This window comes from Larus michahellis, chromosome 3 (genome assembly GCF_964199755.1).
Source record: "Larus michahellis chromosome 3, bLarMic1.1, whole genome shotgun sequence".
Classification (NCBI taxonomy): Eukaryota; Metazoa; Chordata; class Aves; order Charadriiformes; family Laridae; genus Larus; species Larus michahellis.
This window is the reverse complement of record NC_133898.1, coordinates 34,307,311-34,325,253: the sequence shown is the minus strand read 5'-3', so window position 1 is coordinate 34,325,253 and position 17,943 is coordinate 34,307,311. Positions and strand designations below refer to the sequence as shown.

The window sequence follows — 17,943 nt, the reverse complement described above, 5'->3', positions numbered from 1 at the left end:
AAAATGACATGTGTCACCGCCGTGCCTGGACTTTGCTGGAAATTGGCAGCCTTCCCCCCACCCCGCCACACACACCTTTTGTTCCAGGCAAAATAAACATTTCGGAGGAGCTGGGGAAGGGCGTTACGCCAGACGGGGAGAGACGGCGGGAGGGCCGCGCTCATCCCCTCCCCGCGGACGGGGCTGCGCTCCGGGAGACCGGCGGGAAGGGGCTGGGGCTGGGGCGGGCCGGGGGTCGCTCCAGGGCGGGGGGGTCCTTGTGGCTGCGGGAACGAGGAGCGCCCAGCCCGGAGGAGCGTCGGCGGAGGCAGAGCTGTCGGGTCGGGCCTGCCGCACCGCCAGGTGCGGGGAAGGGGCCGTGGCTCCAGCCGGGGGGCGGCAGCGGCGGGCGGGAGCTGAGGGGCGGGAGGGACCTCGCCGTGCGGCCGAGGGGGCCGGGGCCGGGGCAGGGGCCGGGGCGGCGCACGGCGAGGTCTCTCCGCCGCGCAGGACCGTATTTTGCGGCAGAAACTCTCTTGAGCGCAGACAATGGAGCGGGATGTTTACTGCGGGCGGGAAGACAATTAGCAATTCATCGGGAGAGATGTGTCACCCAAATGTCACGGGGAAGCTAACATGACATCTGTTTTAATGGCTCCGTGCTAATAAACTCCTCTCGAAGGGCGGCTTTGTGGGGACGTCAAAGATTATTTACAGAATGAGTCAGTTTCCAAACGGGCTGAGGCGCCGTCGGTGGCGACGGGAGCGCGGCGCGGCGGGGACACGGCGCCCGGGACGCCGGGGGGCGGGAAGGACCCGCCGGGTAGGGGGCACAGCGGGCAGAGCCCCGGCACGGCTGGGCTGGGCTCGGCACGGTACGGCACCGCACGGCCCGGCAGGGCCCGCCTAATGGGGGGGGCGGTCAGAGCGGGGCGGCTCCCCGGTACCGAGCACGGCGCCCCCGGCCCCGCGCAGGGGAGGCGGCACGGCAGCCCCGGGCGGGCATCCCTCCATCCTTCTTCTTTCCTTCCTTCCTTCCCCCCGGCGATGGCTGGCTGTGCCTCGGTAGGAGTGGGGCAGTTGTGGGAGCGCGCAGGGAGGGTCAGCTGGCCCGAGGGGGTGCGTGTCCATCCCCGGGGCTTGCCTTCTGCTTAGCTTTGCCTGGAGGATTGGGGAGCCCCATTCCCGGGAGGAACCACCCGGTGCGGAGCGCCCCTAAGCAGCAGGGAGCGGGTCCCCGTCCTGGGGCGGCAGCCGAGGGGGGCGGGAGGCGGCGCGGCCGCCGAGATGGAGTTCCTTGACACCGGGAAGCGGCGAGGCCCCAGAAGAGCGGCCGGATTTACACCGAGTGCCACATCCTGCGTTATTGAACAAGACACGCTGCAGTAAAACACATAAGTAGACAAACCGAGAGAATCCATTTAGAACAGTTAACACAGTCTGACTCGCTCGCAAGCACACAGTGGGGGGAGACAATTTAATTTCCCTCAAATCCATCCGAAGATTTTTATGTTCAGATTGTCGAGTAGATGGCATGAAAGGGTTCTTTAAAAGAGAAGTAGAGGGGAAAACCTTTCGAGCCTCCGGTCATTGGCCTGTATTCTTGTGCCTCCTCGATTTTCCTGTTCTATAAGGCCAGGTTGAGGGGGAAAATGGAAAATATGCAACCGCCCTTGCAAATTTGTGTGTGTGTATAAAGAGGAAATGTGTTTCTCTGTATATGTGTTTGTGTGTATATATACACGCATATACGTGGATGCGTTTGTCTATACATAGAGAGAATAGATACTGCACCTCTTTAAGATAGGCAGAGCGAGCCAATCCAAAAAGTCTTTACTCGGGCAAAACCGCCACCGAACATAATAGCAGGTTATTGCCAACCTGTCTTCGGTACTTATTAATCGTCCAGATCAAATCCATTAATGGATAGCGAGAATGAAAATAGGCTGAGAACCGTCTGTCGTCCTTTCAAGGGCAACAAAAACGCAGCACTGACACCGGGTCTGAACGCAACAGCGTGCTCCGTAACCTGGAGAGAGGGAGGAGGTGGGCCGGGAAGTGGGTGGGTAAGAGGAAAATTGCCATTGTCAGGAAAACTAAATGTAATTTTAGGTGGCCCACATCTGAGATGCGTAAATAAGCCATGGATCTTCTTTGCCTCCTTCTGTCTCCAGGGCTATTGTATTCCCAAAGAAACGGCGAGGGCAGGCGAGTGCCAGCTCTGCACGTGTGGGATGACCCAGGGGACAGAGGAGGGGAGCAGGGACTTAGCCAGCCGCCGGGCCAGGGGCGCCGGGCCGCCCCGGGGTCCCCCTTCTCCCGCTCCTACGGGAGCAGGGGGCGCGGGGGCTGCGGTGGAGACCCCTCTCCCGCAGCCTGGCACACCTCTTCTCAGATTATTACAAACCTCGCGGGGCAGATTCCCTTCCTCGGGCTTCGACGGGAGCGTCGCCGTCCTCCGGGGAAAAGCGCCGGCCGCCTCCCGGGACGCGCAGAGGACGGTGTCCCGGGAGATGGGGGTGAGGGACCGGAGGGAGGAGGCGGGGGGGGAACTATCTCTGGGAAGGCTCACCAGCTGCTCTCTCCGCTTAAGCCCTTGCTGTCTGCGCTCCCCGGCGGCGCGGAGTGCCGGGCAGAGGCTGGGGCGGCGGAGGACAGCGGGGGCGGCCGCGGCGGGGAGCGGAGCGGGGGCGGCCGGCTTTAGCACAGCCCCGCCGGCGGCCGGCTGCCGAGGCCAGACCGCCGGGAGCAGGGAGAGGCAGGGGAGGGATCCCACTCCCTCTTCCAGCTATTTCCAGAGCTTGGGAGCCCGGTAAACAAAATGCTCTCGCTATCTCCTCGCGCAGATAAGGGAAGAAGTGGCTTTCTTTAATAATATGATTGAAATGTTAGGGGTATGATGCCTCCTCGTTAGTAATATTGGCTTTGCATGCAGAGCACAATCCCATCCCTCTAGACTGCTTAGCCAAAACAGAGCGTAAACTCTGTAATTAGTAACGTGTTCCATCATTAAAGAGCCCTGCTGAGAATTTCTATTTAATAATGGTCTTAAATTAGTTATGATGGTAAATACTCATCTGGAAATTCAACATCTAAAACCATCTACAATCTGGAAATGCTCCAGTGTTGCTGTAATCTCCTGTAACACAGAAATGACTATCACATTCAACCATCGCATTAGAAATTCGCCGAACCGTTTGGTCCACGAATATACAGTATGGATGTGTTAATTAGGTTAACCCATACACTGTCTGCTTCACAAATATTTAGAAATAAACAATGAAAGCTCCTTTTTAATACGATACAGCCGGCGGGGCGGGGGGACGGGGTGGGGGGAAGGGATTTGACTCTCGCAGTTGGAAAGTCTTTTGTTTCCAGCTAAGGTGGAACCACAACGTCCTCGGGCCTAAGAGTTCACCAACGCGCACCCACGGACACGCACCCACGGACAGGCGCGGTCGCCACCCCGGCCGCGCTCCGCAGCTCCCCGCGACAGGCAGCAGCAGCGCCCACGGCTCCTCCTGCAGCACGTGGCGTTTATCGCTCGCCTCCCGGCTCGGGCGGATCAATTCAGACCACATTCGTTATTTTGCCCCCCCCACCCCCTTTTAAACTGAAAACAGCTCGCTCTTCCTCTGCCCTGGCCCCCCAGCTCTACAGCGGGGCTCGGCTCCCGCGATCCTTTCCAAGGGAGTTTTAAAAATAGTCCAAGGAGGCGCAAGGAAAAGGCAGCGAAAGAGTAAACAAACAAACAAATAAATATATAAAGCTGGCTTCCTCCCCCCCCCCCCCCCGGCTGCAGGTGGAATAAAAGTTTCGCAGATAGACTGCGATGCAGGTATAAATAAGTCATTCAGGTACACTTAGCCTCACCAGGGCTATAATAGAAAGTTATTTGTAAAAACAATAGAAAATCAGTAACTGAGATAGTTGGGGGTTATGGTAGGAGGGAAGTGAGGGGAGGAAAATATATTTCTGTATTTACCTAGACATCTAAACGCTTATCCTCTCTAGCACTAACCTTTCATGTTTAATGAATGAATCTGCATTGCAGGGTTGGGTTTTTTTTTTTTCCCCTCCATGTGCCGGCTAGTTTTAAATCTGCAAGCACCACAAAGAGGCCATGATCCCATCTGCCTATGATTCCAAATTAAAGTTCAAACGGACGGCTTACACACTGCTGATCCTGTATCATAGCCTCTCGCGACCCTTCAATTACTATTTAATAGAATTACAGTGTAAAATCCCAATAGTCTTAAAGAATGTTTTATCACAGACTGAAGAGAGAGAATATACAGACACCTCCAATGTTATTGAACTGTATTACTGACCTATTTAGATATTAAAAGGGAATATTTAGTGTTCTACAAGATATTACAAGAACTACTTTAATCTGAAAACGTGCATATGTCTACGTATATGTGTGTCCACACATATATGCGAGAGCGTGTATTTTATACATCAAGTCCACCCCACCAGCGAGTGCACACAGCCACGCTGCGTGGACGTGTGTGCTCACCCGTGCACGCATGTACACACACCCACGCAAACACACGCGCTCCTCCCGGCCCGGGTGGAAATCAGTGTGTTCTGGTAAACTGCCGTACTACTTTATTGTTGCCAGATATTCCTAAAGAGGTTATTCCAGTAGGAAAGCAATTTTTCCTCCACTCGTCGAAAAATACTCTTTAATTGACCTTATTATTAAATGAACTTCCCCTAATGATGTTTCTATGGGGACAAAAAAGCAAATATTTGCAGTAGAGCTAAACCTCCCTCTAATAGCTAGGACTGGAATTAAAGTCAGTCGCAATCTGGCTTTAGATATTGTAAATCTTGACTTCCAGTGTAGTTTTCTTCTTTCTTTCTCGACCCGTTCGGCAAAGGACCTGCCTGCCACAGGGAGAGCCTATCCTGCCACTTCATCTCGCTTACAGCAAGGCGATTCTAACCACACACTTCCAGATATTTACATCCACCCTTTCTTTATTCATTGCTCTTTTGCATCTTTCTCCTCTTGCAGATCCCGAGGTGCCGAGCTGCTTTGAAGCCTCCTGGTCTGAAAGCACCTTGCTTCCAAAATAAAAAAGAACAGCACCGAAAACAAAACCTCACAGACGTCCCTCCCCCAGACACAGCACCACAAATCCCTTTAGTATCATTTAATCATAGCTGTGTCCCCACAGCCCCTGCCTTTTTTCATTACCGTGACAGAAGAGAATATTTAGCCCGATCGTCGGTAATATCCTTAGTGTTTTCTCTTCCCAACTCTTTCTCTGACCCCCGGTCTCCATCTCCCCTACTTCTCCATCCCTTGGTCATTTAGCAACTGGATAGTTCAGTTCATTTCACCCTTTTTTATACACCATTTACAAACTTCTGTGTATGGGGGCTCTCTGCAGGGTGGTGGTGCGGGTACAGGCCGCAGGTGCCCTCTGCGCTTTGGACTGTGTGCGTGTGTCACTCTGCACACCAGCGTGTGTGTGTGTGTGTGCGCTCTGGAAAAAGGCAAAGTTTGTCTATCCTCTCCCTACACGCGGAATCCAGGCCAGTGCGATGTGGAGCTCAATAAGAAACTGCATGAATAAACACGAATAGAAAGTTATGCTCAGCTAACCGAAGAAATCAGAGCAATACCAGGGCACCAACGTCCACATTTCTTTTCACTCCGGGCCGGGGCAGTAACCTCATCTGGGTATGCTAAAAATTAAGGGCAACGGGCAAGCAGATTCAAGTCCCTCGAAAAGGCGGATGTAATTGATCGGGCAGAGGGAGCTGGGGATGACCGAAGCCCACGGCTGGCCGCGGAAGGCCGGCAGCAGCAGGCACACAAAGCACACCCGGCCACGCTCAAGGGCTCGGCCCGGCCCTCGGGCAGCCAAAGCGGGGAGGGAGGGAGGCATGCAGGTGACTTCGGTGGTCTCCAGACCCCCAGGCCGGGGTGCACGCACGCCGCTAGAGCCGCCAACAGGAGATCCTTGAGAAGGGGGGCAGCCCCACGGCGAGGGGATGGCCGGCGGGAGGGGCCCAAATCGCTTCCAAATTGCTCCCGGAACCGGCTGGTCTCCGCCCGATTTCCGAGAGGCTGCGGGGGGGAGGGGTCGTGCCCTCGCGGCAGCGGGCGGGAGGCGGCGGTGCGGGACGGGGCCGGGGCCGGGGCCGGGGCCGGGGCCGGGGCCGGGGCCGGGGCCGTCGGCGGGGAGCGGGGCCGCCCGGGCCGGCTCCGGGGGAGGCAGCTCCTTGTGCTGCCGGGCTCCGGCCATCTGCCTCCCGTCCTCCGGCTTTTCCTTAAATATTGATCAAACGCACTTCAGCTTCCGAGTAATTTCATCTTAATCAACGGCCGAGCTGGGTGCGGATAATAAACTAATGCTGGAAGAGGGGCTGTCGATAATGCTCGGCCAGGGGCAGGGAGGAGGCAGCCCTCCAGTTTGGCGGGGCTCGATAGGCCCTATCTTCCCGGGGCAGATGGACTTAGTGGGTGAGAAGGCTTAAACGCAGCTTTTCATAGATTTACACCTCAATCAGCCATTCAGGTTTTTAATGCAAATCCTAAAACAACATCATTTATCCATTACGGAGCTCGGCTTTGAAAAGGCATATCATTAGCTGCGACCTTGGCACCCCAAAACCGCGCAGGCACCGGCGCCCCCCTGGATGTGTGTGTGTGTGTGTGTGTGTGTCCGCACAAAAGCTCCGGGAAGGGGCGAACACCCCCGGGGGGCCAGGGCAGCCCGCTCCTCCGGGTCTGGGCTGGGGCTCCGGCCAAAGGGGTAACTTTTCGGGTATAGGAGGGTGACAAATGGCATGGGAGCGAGGGCCCTGCTTGGGAGGCTGGAGCCTGAGGCCAGGTACGGGTGGGGTGAGGCTAAAGGCGATGTCTGGCCTCCCCGAACTGCCACGGCACAACGGGGCGATCTTCTGGAGGCTTAATCAGAGGGAAAGAAAAATCCAAACCTATCAGTGTAAGGCTCAGCTGAGGTAGATTATTGCTGCCGGCTTGACGCCTTCTAGCTGCAGCTTCGAGACGCGAAAATGAAGGAAGAGAAAGAAAAAAAATATATATCCCAAACTTTCACGCCTCTGAATCTTTTCAGGTATTAAATCCCGTTGAAAATAAAGCAGGATGAGAACGACGCTTCTACCAGCGAGGAACAGAAATATTAAAAACGTGTACCGACATCGAAGATCCCCTTCCTATCCAAACCCGGGGTGACTGGAAGGGCTGGGAAATTTTTCCTATCAAGGCCTCTCCGTTGCCTCGCTGCTGGGTGGGAGAAAGAAAGAGCAGCCGGAGCTCAAGCGTGAGACCCGTGCGAAGGTGCCGGCCACTGGGGAGCTTTGTATCCCTTACTGGGTAATATTTCTCCCCTCTAAAAGCCGCATGGGGGAAGGGAAGAACTAGGTCCCTCACACGACCCCCTTCTCCCACCCACGCGGAACACGGGAGCCCTGTTGCGTGTGTGTTCCCCCCCCATCCCCAAGCAATTCCCGTCCATTCAGGTTTCGTACAACCGGGCGTTATTTTCTTTTAACCCGCCCCCCCCCGCCCCCGTCTCGTGTTGGCGACGGGGCAGCGACGCCGCCGGAGCTGCCTGTGGGGAGACCCCGCCGCGAAGAGGGAGGCGAAGCCCGACGGGGCGGGCGCTGCCTCGGGCCGTCCGTGTCTTTCCCCGCGGCTCCCGCGGGGAAACGCAGAAGAAACCCGCACCCTCCCCCCCCCCGCCAAAGCCTACGCAGGTCTCCGCGGGCGCTCAGCGGCCCAGCGCGGAAACTCCTTCCTGCCCCTTCCGGGGGTGGGGGGTGTCTCACGGGGGCACATGTCCCCTATGCGCTAGTTGCGCTCACACGCGCGGCTTTTCCTCGGGGCCACCGAAAGCGTATGAACGCATTTGCACATCAGCTTATTCCTTAAAATTACCCGTTAGTGGCTTGCTCTAAGATCTCACGCCCTAGGGGTTTCCTCCGGATCCCCAGGTAGCCTCTTGGGGCGGGAGAGCGGGGGGGGACGCGAGACCTAGCTCGGACTTCACCCCCAAAAAAGAAAGGGGGGGGAGGAGGGAAAAGGGAGAGAGGATTCGGGCAACACAAAGGTAGATCGGAAGTCCAAATTAGTTTGGAAATGGTCAAGAAATTCCAGTCACTTTTCTCCCTAAATCCCTCGTAAGTTTCAAAATTGTATTTTCAAGTAAAAACAAGTTTAGAATTTACCTCTCGTTAATTCACGGCTGAATAATCTGCCCAGAGCAAAGCAAAATTTAAGTGGCGGGGGGGGGGGGGGAAGAAAGAAAAAGAAAGAAAGAAAGAAAGAAAGAAAGAAAGAAAGAAAGAAAGAAAGAAAGAAAGAAAGAAAGAAAGAAAGAAAGAAAGAAAGAAAGAAAGAAAGAAAGAAAGAAAGAAAGAAAGAAAGAAAGAAAGAAAGAAAGAAGCTGAAATACTGTTAGTCATGCAAATAAAGGCTTCTTTCAGCACATTACAATATACTCCGGCTTCGAGGGGAGGAGCTGCAGCCCGCTTAGGGCGAGGAGTTTATGTTTTTGTTTTCATTTAAAGCTACAAAACAAATACCAAAATGTCTTAACCGCTCTCTGGAGACACCCGGCCCTGCAGACAGGCGGCCAGGGGAAGCCTTTCAGCTCGGAGTGCACAAAAAAAGAAAAAAAAGGACCCGGGGTGTGTGTGGGGGGAAACGCTGGAGCCTGCGGTGGCGGAGGGGACCCGGAGGGACACGGCCGTGGCCCGCGCCCCGCGCCGCCACCGCTACCGCAGCCCCGTGTCCCCGCTGCCACCCGCAGCCTCCTCGCAGGGTCGCTCCGTCCCCCCAAAATCCCTCCGGGGTGTCTCGCCGAGGCGGGGGGCGGTTGCCCGGCGGCGGCGCAGGGGCCGCGCAGCGCTGCGCTCCCCGCGGGACAGGGCGCGGGGCGAGGTGCCCAGGGGGGTGGCGTGTTTTTCCGTGGCGGACAAAAACACCAACATCGCTGGGTAGATAAGAAAATGGAATACTGTATTTGATTTAGAAAGTTTGTACATATAGATAAACACGCAGTTAAGGAAACAATAGTTTAAGCGTCCTACGTGGAGTTTAAGAAGAGACCCCCCAAAGCTGCTATGAAATACTCAAAATAGCCTTTGCATAAGATAACTACAGTTGCACCCTAAGCTTTTTTTTTTTCTTTTTCTTTTTTTTTTTTTTCTATCGCTGAGGTCCCTTTTGAAAACCTAGCACGTCAGATCTTGACAGCTAAGTTTGTGCAAGGAACACCGAGTCAAGGAAAATAAAAAGGAGAGAGAAAGGGTGGGAGGGAGATAGACAGAGAGGGGGGAGGGAGAAAGAAAGAGTAGAGCAAATATCATATACAAGCATTTCTACACATATATTACAAACTGGGAAAATGACCGCATCATTAAGATATACATAATTCATATAAAATTTTGAAATAAAAATAAAAATCTGTTACAGTCATAACTATTCTTTTTCCACATTTATAACCAGTACCCACACAGGCAGTGACAGAAGTGTAGAAAAAAAGGTGCTTACGAATAAAATGATTGTCTGCTGAACAAAAAAACAGAAAATTGCATCTTGGCTGGACCATCACTTGGACTTAAAAAAAAAAAAAAAAAAGAGAGAGAAAAGGAGAGGGAGAGAGAAAGAGAGAGAAATAGGACCAACAAAAAGGCGATAAACATTTGTTATTTCCCTCTTCAAGGAGTTCCTTTTAATTTTTTTTTGTTTATTTTTGATTTTTGTACAAATTCGATCGGAGTTTGCGTTTGTTTGTCTGGTTTCTGTTTGTTTTCCTTTACTATAGAGAATATTTTTTCCCAGATACAAATTTAATCATCATCATCATGCAAGTGGGTGAAATGCGTCCATGGAAAAGCGCAAAGGAGAAATCGTGCTTGTCCTAAAAAGAATACAATTGTCACTTTTGCTTTGTTTTTTTTTCTTGTTTTTTTTTTTTCTTTTTATATATATAATAATTATTATTTCCCGCCCCCCCCCCTCCCACCCCACCCCCCGCTGCAGCACCAGCGTTTGTGACTGTTGAAGTTTTAGCTCCATCTCTTGGTGGTGGTGTTGGCTGACGGTGGTGGTGGATTCTCTGATCCCTGTCTGTTTGTTTGCTATTATGTTTGGGTCGGGTTTTGGCCTTTTCTTTCCTCCCGGCTGTGTGTGTGCGTGCATGCGTGTGTGTGTCCTGATTCTAGGTTGCCTCGGTTTGTTTTGCTCGGGTCGGGGAGAGGGTGCTTGGCTGTTTGGATTTGGAATTTTTGTTTGTTTATTTGTTTGTTTTGTTTTGTTTTGTTTTTGTTTTCCGATATCATACATCACATTCCGAGTCGCTGGAGGTTACCGAGAGGATGGAGGTGCCCGTCTCGGCTCTTTCTGTCAAACTGGAGACGCTGGTGGTCGGACTGGCCGCCGTGGACGGGGACTCGGCCGAGCTGTGTGTCGGGCAGCCGGGCTCTGCCAGCGACCGCATCCCGCTCTGTCCTATCGCCTGGTGCTGGAGCCTGCATCGCGACGGGAGACAAAACAACAGCACAGCCCCTCTCAGACACCGGACCACGACGACGAGCGGACGGCGACCGCCCGAACCCGCCACCGCCCGGGGACAGACGCGGCTCCGCAGCGGAGCGGAGACACCCCGGTCCGGCCCCGCCGCCTTCCCGCAGCAATTCCCCGGGAAGCCAAGCAGGGCGACCGGGCCATCGCCGGGACTACCCCGCGCCGCCCGTGGCAGGCCACCTCCAGTGGCCTGCCACGGGCGGCGCGGGGTAGCCCCGGCGCAAACACAGCTAGAGGGGCCTAGGAGAAACCCATGTCTGTGTGAGCTCCTTAAACGCTGCAAGGACCATTAGGTATCGGGAAAGAATCGTAAAGGATCCCCATTTTGTGCTCTGGCCACTATTTGTCGAAATATTTACCATTTTATTTTTTTTCCAGTGCACAGACAAATACTCTGGGATCTGCGGCAGGACTGGAGGAAGGTCCCGTCCCGGGGGCGCAGCGCTATCAATAAAATTAAAAAAAAAAAAAAAAAAGGGGCGATGGTGGAACACAGCGTTTCTCTCCGCTCGGAATTTAAGTCCCTTTTCCATCTGAAAGCCCCAATTAGCTTTAAAGTACTGGTCTTTTCACCGTTAGCACTTAAGGTTACACTGCCGTTGAACATTTTTTTTTTAATTCAAGAGGCAATAAATAATTTTTAGGTTCACTAGCGTGTTATGAATATTCCTCTGCGCCCGTTTATTCCGCTCGAAAGCCAAAGAAAGCCTGTTTCGAGGACAAGGACTAAACGTCCTGGGCTGAGCAGACAGCCACAACCCCTAGCGCCTAGCACTGCCAGTGTGAATCAAAATACACTCTTCGCTCAACTGCTTCTCACCAGGGTATTTTCTATTTAACCGCCTGCAAAGAGCAGAAAAATGTAGCCGGTTTATTCTACATTTCTCATTATTTTAAGTAGTCTAGTTTCAGTGTCTTTGATTTTTCTCCCGTTTACAATTCCTGGTGCATTCATCTGCTGTCAACAGCGTTGAGTCAACAAAAGCATCCGTAGGCAACTTCTGTTTATTTACAGTCCTAAGCTGATCTGTTTTCCATTTAATGGAAATTAAATGGCGAGGCACTTTTAGGTTGCATTTCTCCTACAGAACCTTGAATCAATAGCACCAGTGCTATAATTAGGAGGAATTTAAGAGACAGCATTTACAAGAACAAGAAGTTTTGTTTACACGCTTACAGCGGTAGCCAAACTTAAATTAAAATAAAAACAGTGTGTCAAACTGGATTAAGGGTACATTTTCATTTGCAAAATAACTTTTACGGAAGGTGACGAGAAAAGAAAAAAAAAAAGAGAAAGAAGAGTGCATCGCTTTTGTCATGTCAAAGCAGAAATTTAAAAAAAAAAAAAGACAAAAAAAAAGGACACCGAGAGACACGCAAATAAATACAAACGTAAATGCACGGGAAACGCACGACCGGAGGGCCAGGTCTCCATGTGGTGTAAACAGAGAAATGGGGATGGGGGGGGGGGGGGGAAGAGGTTTCCCGATCTCCTAAAGGCTTTTCTCCCTTTTTCTCCCCGAGCCGAAGGGCTGCGGGCTGTGGGTGTGCTGGTCCCGCCGCGCAGGCAGAGGAGCACGGGCAATCCGAGCGGAGCCTCCCGCTTTGCGGAAACCCGCTCTGAATCCCACCGCCCGCCTCGGCCCTTCGGCGGGGGAACTGCGCCGGAGCCCGGCCAGACCCAGATCCCGGCAAGCCGAAAGCAAAACCGGAGCCCGCCGACCCCGGGGCCGTGGGGTTTCCCTTCCCCCGCCGCCGCCGCCGCCGCCGCTGCGGGGAGGGAGGCAGGGAGAGCCGGGCTCTGCCCCCGCCGCCGCCGCTGCGCCCCGCGCACACACACACACACACACACACCCCCCACACACACACTCACGGAGCTGCCCACGCCCGCGGGTGAGCCCCAGACCTGCCTGCACCCCGTGAGCCCGTGGGGAGTCCGGGCAAGGCAACTTTGAGCTGCGCCTGCCCCCGCCGCATCCCTGCGGCTGCCGGGAACAGACCTACCGGGGGACCGATTTCTCCCGGTGGCGGTGATGGAGAAGAGGAGGAGGATGAAGAGAGGAGAGGCAGAGGCGCGCTGCCGGCCGGGCGGCCGCCGAGCCGAGCCGAACCGAACCGAACCGAAGCCGAGCCGCGGAGCGGAGCACGGCCGCCCACCTCGCCCCCCGCTCCGGAGCGGGCCCCCGCAGCCCCACTGACCTGTTTTTAGCCGCCGCTGCTCTGTCTCTTTGCCTTCGGTTTTTGAACCAGTTGCCTACTTGCGTGGGGGTGAGCCCTGTGGCCTGAGCCAGTTCCCTTTTCTTGCTGGGGTTGGGGTAAGGGTCCTGCAGGTACCACTCCCTCAGGAGGCTGCGAGTCCTCTCCTTGAAGCAGTGCGTCTTCTGCTCGCCATCCCAAATGGTCCTGGGCAGCGGAAACTTCTTCCTCACCCTGTATTTATCAACCGGCCCCAGCGGGCGACCCCTTAGCTTCTCGGCCTCCTGGTAGTGCGCTTCGAGCCACATGGCCTGCAACTTGCCGTGGGACTCCTTGGTGAATTTGTGGTTCTCCAGGATGTGGTAGAGGTCTCGGAAGTTGCCCGTGTGGAAGGCCACCACCGCCCGGGCGCGGAGGATGGACTCGTGCTTGTTGATGGCCTCGCATGCCCCCGGCGCCACCGGCAGCGACCAGAGGAACCTCCCCAGCCTCTCTATGTCTCCAGTCTCCTCCAGCGTCTCGCAGACGCTGGCCACTTGCTCCGGGGAGAAGTTGAGTGTGGGCAGCTGAAACATTGACAACTCTTCGTGGGGTGCCCGGGAGCTGCCGCCTCCACCGCCGCCGGCACCGGGGCTGCAGCCCGAGCCGCTGCCGCTGCCGCCGCCGCCGCCGCCGCTGGCGAGAAGGAGGGAGCGGTGGTGCGGGTCGGCGGCGAAGTTTGGCAAGAAGAAATGGGTGGGATAAAGCTCTAGCGGGGACCTGAACACCATGGGATGACCGGGGAGAGGGGGAGATAAATCAAGGAGAAAAGAAAGAAAGGGAGGAAGAAGGGAGGAAAGGGCACACGCACCGCGCACGCATCCACACCCGCACACGCACACACAGCCACATAGAGGCACGGGGGCACACACACGCACACGCGGACACACACACGCACGCACACACACACACACGCACACACGCACACGCACTCACACTCACACACACCCGGCCCCGCGCCGCCGCCGAGTCAGGATTCAGTGATTCAACAGCAATCGCCCTAATGACAACAGCCTCATAATATCTCCCCTAAATCCACAGTGAGTGCAGCGCTGAAACATTTTGTTTCGCTTTTCTATTGGTCTTCTGAGTGTCGTTGTGGCGTTGCCATGGTAGCCCCTGCCAATCACTGTCAGCCCTGCCAATCATTACGGAGTACGTAAGGAAGGTTTTTACCACTTCGCCCAAATGCACGGGGGGGAGGGAAGCGGGGCGGTTGGTGGAAAAACCTGGTTGTTTTTTTTTTTTTCCCCCTTTTTTTTTTTCTCTCTCCTTAATCTTTGCAACTCTTAATCTCAGCACTTCCCCTTCTCCCTGTCTCTCCCCCCTCCCTCTCCACACCCCTCCTAAATAAGGGATCAAATAATGCGAAAACCAGTGTGCACATATTTGTTGAATGGGATGAGCAATTAGAGGGTGGAATATTATTGTGATCTTAACGAGCCTCGTTAAAGCTAAAGGAGATATGGGGGGAAAGTAAATGGGCCAGGCTGGGATACACGTTCGGATAAAGGGCTCCTAACTGAGACAATTTACACATGATTTGCACGTAGTTTCACTTCATTCTGCCTATCTGAGCACTAATAGTGCCGGGGAAGAAAAGAAAGATGAGATCATTAGACCCATCCTCACGCCGGTGACCCTCCCAGAAGCAGGCACATACAGTACAGCCTGGGTTTAGCCCTGCTTCCCCGAAGAGTCTCTGTCCTCTCCTCCCCTCTCCCGCTCCCTGCCCCTCTCCGCGGAAGGAGGGATCCGCTGCCCGCGGAGTTCCGCGGCGGCTCCTCCGGGAGCCGCGCAGGGGCCGGCTCCGCGCCCGGCTCCGGCGGCGCCCCGCTCGCTGCCTCCCGCGTCCCACGCCTTGTTTCCCCCGCGCCCTCCCTCTCCTTCTCGCCTTCCCTTTCCCTCTCCTTTCTCTTCCCTCTCTCCACTTTGTTTTTCTTTCATCCCGGCTTTCCTCCTCCCACTCGCCTCACCTCCTCTCGCCCCTTCCTTTCTCCGCAGCCCGGCGACCTTGCGAGGCTGCTCCTTACCCCCAAACCCGCCGGGGCTTTGCACCGCACCTCTCCTTTTCCCCGCAATTTCTGCCGCGAACTTGCAGGGCTTCTGCGCGGGGAGGAGGAAAGGGAGGCGAGCAAAAGCGGGTTTGAACCCAGATTTATTTTCTTTCTTTTCTTTCCTTCCTTTTTGTTTTTGTTTTTTTTTTTTGTTTTTTTTTGTTTTAATTGGGAGCAAGGAAAATCTCTGTGGTGGTTTGTGTCCGTCCCTCAGTAAGACCTAGCTGGGTCGCCAGACCTTGCTACCATGCAACTATATTTATTATTAGGTATGTTGCTTTTAAGAAGATTTAATCAGCATCTTGAGCTGGTAACTCTTTTGTTTAGTTTCTGTAGCTATGGAAGTGTGATTTACAGAGATTTGTACGGGTCATGGACATCTTTCCAGACTTACTGTGTATATTTAGACAGGACTTTGCTTGGTGTTAAAAAGTGTATATTTTGAATAGGTTCACACACAGTAGCAAACAATACCGACATTGTAAAGGCATGTACAACGAGTATTGAAACGCAGCATCCAGACTTCAACTAATCTGCCCTCAATAAAGCTGAAATAATTATCCTAAGCCGCCTTTCTAGAAGAAAAATCATTGAGGAATTCAAAACTTTTTTAAAGATCTTTTCTGCATTCCGATGGAGATCGAGGGGTGAGGCTTGGAGCCCAAACTACTTTCAGACATCAATGGAGGGAAGGAGGGGGGGGAAGAGAGATATTACAATTAAAATGTGAAAACATAGCGTGACTTGCCCTATCCGAAGGATAATAATAATACTGCTATGGGTGGTAGAAGTTCTTTAGCTGGGCTCCAAACTGGTTGTGATCCTTTCACAGCGCACTCCTCGTGAAATAATTCCAAGTGGCAGATGAATAGGTCCAGTTGGAAGAGCTGCTGGACTGGAAGAAGCTTGCTGTATTACACATTCATCTGATTTCCACTAAACTGTCATCGGTGAGCTACATGGCTTCATAGTCCTAATGGAAATAACTCGGCCTCTTAATTTTTAGTGATCTGCTTAAACACTTCTGTTAACAGACTTGAAGAAAACTTCCCCCCACCCACCCCCCACCCCGCTCCCTCCCTCCCAGGCTCATATTTCCAGTTGTACAGCTAAGGAGGGAAAGAGACTTCTCAGCCCCTCTACAAATCGACTTGGAGGTATTAATTGGACAACAATATGTTTAGCCAAAGATTTTAATATACACACACACACACAAAATCTTTTTCTTTGTAATCCTTTCCTTTTATGTAAAGGATTACAGAGGGGAGGGTGGGGGAATTCCTGCGGGAGTTTCTTAATATTTGATTCCATTTTTCTTCAAGCTGCAAATTAAACTACCTTAAAATGCATTTCCAGAATATAATCCAAACGGGTCTTTTTTTTTTTTTTTTTTTTTTTTTTAAATCTCCCAGGCGATCATACACTGGTCGTTCGCCTATAGGTTGCATCCCTCTGTTAGGATCCCTGATGAACCTTTCAAAGCTTCAATATATCTTTTTTCTTCTTTCTTTCTTTCTTTCTTTCTTTCTTTCTTTCTTTCTTTCTTTCTTTCTTTCTTTCTTTCTTTCTTTCTTTCTTTCTTTCTTTCTTTCTTTCTTTCTTTCTTTCTTTCTTTCTTTCTCTCTTTCTTTCTCTCTTTCTTTCTCTCTTTCTCTCTTTCTCTCTTTCTTTCTCTCTTTCTTTCTCTCTTTCTTTCTCTCTTTCCTTCCTCTCTTTCTTTCTTTCTCTCTTTCTCTCTTTCTTTCTCTCTTTCTGTCTCTCTTTCTCTCTCTCTTTCTGTCTCTCTTTCTCTCTCTCTCTTTCTGAGACATGTGAAACATATAACAACTGCATTTCTGGTGAAAATCTTTCATCCAAAATATCCTCCTGTAGGGCATTTCAAAGCGTGTCTACCCTGTGTGCGTGTGCCTGTTTAAAGCCAAATAAACCCACAGCCATGATGTGCCTCTCAGCTAATGCCAAGGTCTTACTGCAGCCCGCTCTCCTCTCCGCGCCCGCGGACGTCCAGCACAGGAGCTCCGCCAGCCAGCTCCTGCAAGGACGGACCCAGCATCCTAAAACGCCAGCGCCTGCTGTGGCGGCTGGCCGGCGCGGGTCGCCGAGGCGGGGTGGTCGTTAGCCAGACCAGGGGAAGCGGATCCGGTGCTTGCCCGAGCCCGGCCGGGGAGATTCATCGCTCCCCTAAGCCTGTTAGGGACAGACCCTCATGTCCTGAAATGTGCGAGCGGATAATTGCTGGCGCTCCAGCTTTGTGTGGGGAGGCCAGGGTGTAAATGGCTTTTAATGACTGCAGCTGCTGGCTGCAAACTGTCAAAGGGATCGCCTAAAGCCGAGCCCGGACCCGCCGGCCGCCCAGCCGCAGCCCGGGCGGGTGCAGCCGCCGGGCCCCCGCCGCCGGCAGCGTGCAGGGGCCGCGGGGCAGCGCGGAGGAGCGGCAGCGCGCAGCGGGGCGCGGAGCCCGGCGCGGCAGCGGGAACGGGAGGACGGCGGCGGCGGCGGCGGAGGACGGGGCTGGGCAGAGGCTGCCCTCTCGGCTGGGAAAATCCTTTCCGGATCCTGTAAGTTTGTTACGGGCGGGCGGAGGCCCCACGGGGGGACCCCCCAGGGGTGCGCTGCCTTGCCCCCACCCTCAACTCCCCCCCAGGCTCTTCCCCATCCCCGGTCTGGGGCTCGGGGGTGCGCGGCGGTGGCAGGCGGTCCCCCCCCCGCCCTCGCTGCCGATAGCCATCTTCTCCGGGCTGGGGAACCTGCCGTCCGTTTCCCGTCAATCTTACTTCATCCCACATGATTCATTGTTTTAGCCGCTAGAATGACATGTGGCACTGCAGGGCAGGGGAGCAACACACCCGCCATCAAAAAAAAAAAAAAAAAAAACCAAACTAAAAACTCCCCCTAAACGCAGCAGGACAAGCCTGTGCTCTCTTCTGGAGGGAGCCCTGCGAAGTTGTGTGCGTGTGTGTGTATGTGTGTGTGTGCGTGTGTGTGCCGGGCTGCCAACCTGGAGCGCTTTTCCGGGGAGAGGAAGGGAAGCAGAGAGGGAAGCTCTTTTATTTCACTGCTTGTTTTGATGGTCGCTCCCAGGAGGCTGCGATTTTCTAC

At 53.8% G+C, this 17,943-nt stretch overlaps 1 protein-coding gene across 1 annotated transcript; it reads right to left on the bottom strand.

Annotated features, from left to right (window-relative positions):
* Positions 1-9,648: 9,648 nt before the first annotated feature.
* On the bottom strand, positions 9,649-13,650 carry SIX3 (SIX homeobox 3). Its single transcript, XM_074579630.1, has 3 exons — positions 12,752-13,650; positions 10,338-10,497; positions 9,649-9,887 (listed from the first exon to the last, which is right to left on the bottom strand). The coding sequence occupies exons 1-3, from the start codon at positions 13,516-13,518 to the stop codon at positions 9,786-9,788; spliced, it is 1,029 nt and encodes a 342-aa protein (XP_074435731.1). The 5' UTR covers positions 13,519-13,650; the 3' UTR covers positions 9,649-9,785.
* Between the last annotated feature and the right edge of the window lie 4,293 nt (positions 13,651-17,943).